The sequence below is a fragment of the Octodon degus genome, unplaced genomic scaffold (genome assembly GCF_000260255.1).
Source record: "Octodon degus isolate 3935 unplaced genomic scaffold, OctDeg1.0 scaffold00153, whole genome shotgun sequence".
Classification (NCBI taxonomy): domain Eukaryota; kingdom Metazoa; phylum Chordata; class Mammalia; order Rodentia; family Octodontidae; genus Octodon; species Octodon degus.
Window position 1 is genome coordinate 2509029 of NW_004524729.1, and position 6404 is coordinate 2515432.

The window sequence follows — 6404 nt, forward strand, 5'->3', positions numbered from 1 at the left end:
ATTTATTTATTTGGTACAGGGTCTCGCTACACAGCTCAGACTCATAGTGATCCTCCTGTCTCAGCCTCCCCAGCACTGGAATTATAAGTATGTGCCACCATGCCTGGTTTCTGTGGCCAGCACAGTGGTAATGGGGATCCAACCTGGGTCCTTGCGCCTGCAAGGCAGGCTGGTTAGGCCACTGAGATATCTCTCCAGCCCCCTATAAATATTTTTAAAAGTGGGTGCTATTTTATTTCATCGTGTTTAAAAGTCTTTCTCTAGTGTTTTCTTAAGCTTGTGATTTTTGCCTTCTATATTTAGGTCTGTACTTGGAATAGGATGTTCGGTGAGTACAGTGTTATCTTTTTCTGAGCTGACACCCAGCTGTCCTGGCTGTTTTTGAAAAGACAGAGTTGCTTAATGAGCCCGTCACACTTCGGTCATGGCTTGTAAGGCTGTGCAGGGTGAGCATGCTTCTCACTGGGCTCCTGGCCTGCTTGCCCAGCCCAGCCCCCTGCGTCGCCTGTGACTGTGTCCTGTCCTGCGGATGCGAGCCCTTCCTCCTTGCTTTTCAACACCTCCTTAGCTGTTACATCCCTTGCCTCTGACCACGAATTTTAGAGCCAGCTCATCAGATAATACACAAGCGTACCTGTGTCCCTGGTATGTGAAATGACACACGCAGTCATGCACACATGTACCTCTTGCGACCCAGATGGATTGCATTTAATCTCTAGAGAAAGACGGAGTTCTCTCGGAACCTGGTATAATTTTTAATTTTGCTTTCATGCATCTCCGTTACGTTTTGTACTTCCTTCCGTGGTGGTCTTATACCTCAATTCTAGTTAGATTTTTGATCCTTTCATAAATGGTTTCCTTGGTCTTTTCGTTTGTTCCTATATACAGAAATATATTGTAAGTTTTTTTTTTTAATATGTGAACTTTGTAGCTAGCAACTTTGTTTTCTTATCAATGCCAAGAGCTTATACGTTTAAAAATATTTTTTGCCTATATTTTTATCTCATCTGAGGGGCGAATGTGACAGTTTAATTTGTTCCTTTTCAGTTCTTAGATCTTTCATTTGACTTTCTGGCTGGGATTTTCAGTAGTCTTGGCTAGAAATGGTGACAGCATACCTTGACTCGGCCCCCAGAAGAATTTCCTGTCTGCAGGTGGCCGTGAACTGTACGGTGCTGCAGACTGCGTGAGGGCGAGGTTGAGGCCCACTGCAGGCTGGAGAAGCCCGCTTCTTCAGTAGTCTTTGGTGGCCAGGTATTTTTTTTTTCATTATGACTAGATATTAAATTTTATCAACTATGTTTTCTATAGTGTTTGTGATGATTGCTTAATTTTCATAACTTTATAGTGGTTATACACAGTTGATGCGGTCAGTTGTACATTTTTATTTTCAAATGTTAAAGCAGCATTCAGCGCAGGTGTACATTGAAGGTCAGTGTGTTTTGCATCGCTGCGTTCATTTTTTTTTAATACGTTGTTCAGCTTCACAGAAGTGGCTCGGGAGTGTGTTCTTCTGCCCTCTGGAGTTGTGTACAATTGGTGGGAACGCGAGTCCCTCCGTGAGAGGAGCTGGCCAGGTGGGCCCCGGTGGGGGCAGTGTTTTCTCGGAGAGGTTCTGGCTGCTGGTTCACACTTCCTCGGGGGTTGACCCTCTTCCGACTTTCTCTTTACAGAAACTCTCTTCACAGAACGTTTCAGTCAGTTGTGTTCATTGTATGCTAGGATGCCGTGTATCTCTTGACTTTTAAGTATGAGTTTTCTGATTATTTGAAAGATTTATGTCTAGCATAATCACAGTTGTAAAGTCAGTCCTTTAAAATTTGTTTAGGGTTGTGTCATGCTCCATTGCATAGTGAAATGTTGTTTTATGGCTTGCTGTATGTCCTTGAGAAGACTTGGCGCTCTGCAGGACTTTGTTGTTAGTGTTACATTTTCTTTTGGGTTCGTCAGGTTCATCTGTAATTACCATGTGGAGCGTCTGATGAGCCCGAGATAGCGCTTTTGGCTTACTGGTTGATACAGTCTCAGGGATAAACCCTGACAGGAGACACTCACTAAGTGTGGAGCTTCAGTCCTGCCTCTTAGCTCCCTGGGCCTTGGTTTCCTGTGCTCGTGGATAAGGCTAAAATCTCCCATGTCAGGCGCGAGGTCCAGAGGAGGTGGTAGAGGAGCACGTGGGCGTCTGCTCACAGTTGGGGTGCAGGAGCGCACTCATGGTGTCGTCTCACGGGCGCCTGACTTGGCAGCTCACGTGTATCAACCCCAGCGTGCTGGGGCAGAGGGGCTTGGTGGGGCTTCACTGCGTTACCTGCTGCGTGCCCAACACCCTGAGCGCCGTCTCCCCCCACGGTGCCCCTAAGACAGTCCCACATGACAGCCCCATGGGCTGGTGAGGAAACTGGATCTCAGAAATGGTGGGCTACTTGCCCAGGTTCACCCCAAGTTGGGAATGGAACCAAAGTCTTTTTGGAAGGTGTCACTAACAATTTTATTATACTGTTTTATTTTACAGTAGAATGCTAGACTTCATTTTTTAGGGCAGTTTTAGGTTCACATCAACATTGAGAGGAAGGTACAGAGTTTTCATGCCTGTCCCTTCCCTGCACACATCCACAGCCCTCCTCACTGCGACACCCCACACCAGAGTGGTCCATTTGTTATGAAGGGGGACTGTCCTTTGTCACATCTCGGTCACCCAAAGTCCATGGTTTAGGTCCTTCTCTTGGTATTGTGCGCTCTGTGGACTGAGCGGATGCCTGACGACATGAGTGCACTTCTGCAGTACCTGGGAGGGCTCTTGCACACCCTAGTGGTCCTCTGTGCTGAACCTACTCGTCCCCCTAGCTCCTGGCAGCCATGCTGTACCTGTCTGTCTTAGTTTTTTCTCTTGCAGAATGTCACTTGGTTAGAATCGTTTCAGATTGGCTTCTTGAATTTAGTGGTGGGTGTCTGTCTTCCGTCCTTTCTTGCCTGGATAGCTCATTTCTGTTTAGTGCAGAATAGTGCTCCCTTGTCTGCTGGGCCACGCTGGAGGGTGTCTTGCTGCTCCGGGCCTCTGCGCTTAGGAGTGAGCTTCGCGTGCAGGTACTTCGGCGGCACACGTTCTCAGCTCCCTGGGTCAGTTGCTAGGCGCACAACTGCAGGATCATACGGTAAAGTATGTTTAGAGTCCTAAGAAATTGCCAAGCTGCTTTGCAGAGTGGCCGTTCCCACCAGCAGTGACTGAGACCTCCTGTGCTTCCACATCCTTGCTGGCCCTGGTGGTGTCCCTGCTCCGGGTTTTGGCTGGTGTTCTGAAGTTTTATTTGCCTGATTATAGTTGCTGAGAAAGGTATCTTTTAATTATCCAATGTGATTGTCCGTTTATTTTTCTCTTGTTTTTGTTAGTTTTTCTTCTATATATATTTGAGGTCATGTTACTAGGTACATTCCAGTTTAAAATTGTTATAACTTTCTGATAAATTAGGTCATTGTCTAATTACTGCTTTATAAAAACTCTAATAATGCTTTTTGCTTTAAGTTTTATTATGTCTGATTCTAAGAGGTTGATAGCTTCTGTTATTTGCTTGCTATATCTTTTTTTTTTTCCCCATGGAAAAACCCTCTTGTTTATTTGATTAAACAAAAATAAATGTTTGCTATATCTTTTTACAACCCTTTAACTTCCAGTAGTTTTATAACCTTGATGTTTTAGATATGTCTGTTTTAACTTTTCTCCTTTTGGGGGGCGATTTGAGACAGAATCTCTCTTGTTTAGTCGAGGCTGGGCCTGAACTTCAGAGGTAGCATACCCTGGCCTCCAGCTGATTGTCCTGCCTCAGCCTCCTGAAGATGTCTGTTTTAAATAGCACATAATTAGAGCTTTAAAAATCCGCTCTGAGTATAACTGTCTTTTAATTAGAGCTCATATTCCAGATATTGAATGTCATTATAGGTATATTCATGTTTACATTTATAGTATTTTTAAAGAAGTGAATTAATGTTGTTCAGAGTCTGTGGCTTTGACGAGGCACTGTTAAAGCCATGCCTGTAGTTGTACAGTGGAGAGAGCGCTTTATATTTAAAAGAAACCAGCGGAAACTTGGACTTAGTGACCTGAGGCCTGCGTCTTGTTCACGGGTGCTTATTCGTGTGTGTAGTGAGAGACCTTTCTGTTCTGCTTTTCCACCCCCCAGCTTTCCGCTGTGGCCTGCAGTTCTTGGGCAACGTCGCCTCACGGAATGAAGACTCGCAGTCTGTCGTGTGGGCGCACGCCTTTCCGGAGCTTTTCATGTGAGTAACAGGGAGGAATTTCCTAACTCCTGGCAGCATTGCCACCGCGTGGTTCCCGCCTAGGAAGTGAAAGCCTGCAACGCGGCCTGTGGGAGTGGGACTCAGGGGTCCCGGGCAGGTGCTGGGGCGGGCCACCGGGAGAGTGCCGGGTGCTACCCATGTTCGCTGAGCCACGGGCACACGTAAGCTGCGTGACTGGCACCGCGTGTCCGTGTCCTCTTCAGGAAGAAGGTCATAAAGTAGGTAGCATTGCTCAGGACACAGAGTTCAGCATGAACACGCAGCTCTGGGCAACGAGATAACCCTTTATCTGTCCATGCAGTGTTCCTACGCATAGCATGGTGCTGTAGACTTGGTAAGTGTAGAGTAAGTGTGGTGTAAATAACCAGTTTGTCCATTTAAGGTGTGGATAACCAGTGTGTCGCTTAGTAAGAAGCGGGTAACCAGTCAGTGTGAGGTGGGGTAACCAAGCTGTCAGTGGAAGAGGATGTGGGTGACCAGTTCACTTTCAAGGTGAGAAGTGCACAACTGTTGTGAAAGAAGTGGCTAAGTGGCCGGTTTTTTAGTGTAAGAGTTGGGTTTTTTGCCCATTCATCTGGATTGGATTCTGCCCCCTTTCCTGGTGATATACTGCTTCTTAAAATTAGCTCTGGTGTTCACGAACAGTTGAGCATGGGAACCAGAGGTAAGCAGACGATGGCATTACGTGGGGGGGGGGGGGCTGTGCTTTGAACCTGGGCTGTGAGCAGCAGAGCAGCCGCTGTTGTGTAAGTGCCCTGAGATGGGCATTTTCCGCATAGCACCGTGGTCCTCCCTGCGGCCCTGGGGCTGCGGGGACTGTCTCTACATGGATAGATGAGGGACCTGAAGTATTGCTGGAACGCGGCAAGGCCGGCATGTGCCCCTGGCGCTGCCATCTGGACGCACAACCTCGCTGTTCATGATAGGAGCAGCAAACGCCTCAGGTCTACGCTGCCTCCCCGTGGCGTGAGCTTCCTGGGTGCCGCTGGAGGTGCTGGCTTAGGGGCACATGAGTGCTAAGGCACCTCCAGCTCGCTCCATTCTCTCTCAGACCCCTGGGCCTAGTCAGAGTGGAAGGTGCTCGTGTGTGCCTGCTGCCGTAATTGAACTTAGGTGGAAGGAGTGAGTGATGAGATCCAAGTTACGGGAATGGACACTACTTTTTTTTTTTTTTTTTTTTTTTGAGAATTCCTTTCTTTAAAAGTTTTGAGCTATATGACCAGAATCGAGTGGTCACTTAGATGCAGTCATTATTCTGTCAGAGTCCCTGCTTTGATAGGAAAGTACACTGTAGTGTGACACAAGGAGGATAGACCCAGGTGTAGTGGGAAAACAAGGAGAGGGCCTTGAACAGAGATCTCTTAGCAGTTTGCACTGTACTTTTATATCGTCATATTTTTTCTCACTAAAGCGCTATCCAGGTCAGGGAGATAGTGGTGTATAAGTGCTGCCTGGTAAGCTCACGGTCCCAAGTTCGATCCCCAGTACTGAAAAAAAAAAAAAAAGCCCCATGAGATAGTTGGAGAAAGTCTGTTAGTATGGGTTTTTTGTTTTGTTTTTAATAACAAAGCATATCGAAAGGTTATGTGGTTGCACTTTCCGCATTTATGAAACAAAGTCGAATTTGAATCCCAGTTCTGGCAGGTACTGCATCATGCCATTGAGTAAGTGAAGTCAATAACTATTTAATCGTAATCTGTGGATGATACCTCCCTCAGAAGAGTATTGCAAAGCTTAAGTGGAAAAGCCAGGAAGCAGGGCCTGCGAGATAGCTCAGCAGACTAAGTGATTGCTTAGGCAGATGCAGGAACCGGGGTTTGATCCTCAGCACCACACGCCACGCTGGCCCCGCCCCCGGGCGACTGCGTCAGTCATGGTGGCGCAGCCTGGAATCCCGGTGCTGGGGAGGCTGAAACAGGAGGGACACTATGAGCCCGACCTGCGCTAGGGAGGCTGAAACAGGAGGGTCACTATGAGCCCGACCTGTGCTAGGGAGGCTGAAAACAGGAGGGTCACTATGAGCCTGACCTGCGCTAGGGAGGCTGAAACAGGAGGGTCACTATGAGCCCGACCTGTGCTAGGGAGGCTGAAACAGGAGGGTCACTATGAGC

General features: G+C 47.4%; 1 protein-coding gene across 1 annotated transcript in view; it reads left to right on the forward strand.

The window, feature by feature from the left end:
* Positions 1-6404, forward strand: part of Atxn10 (ataxin 10) — a 146613-nt gene that overhangs the window by 35826 nt on the left and 104383 nt on the right. Inside the window, exon 4 of the mRNA XM_023702486.1 lies at positions 4176-4272. Coding sequence (XP_023558254.1) covers positions 4176-4272 — 97 coding nt within the window. The remainder of the gene's footprint in view (positions 1-4175; positions 4273-6404) is intronic.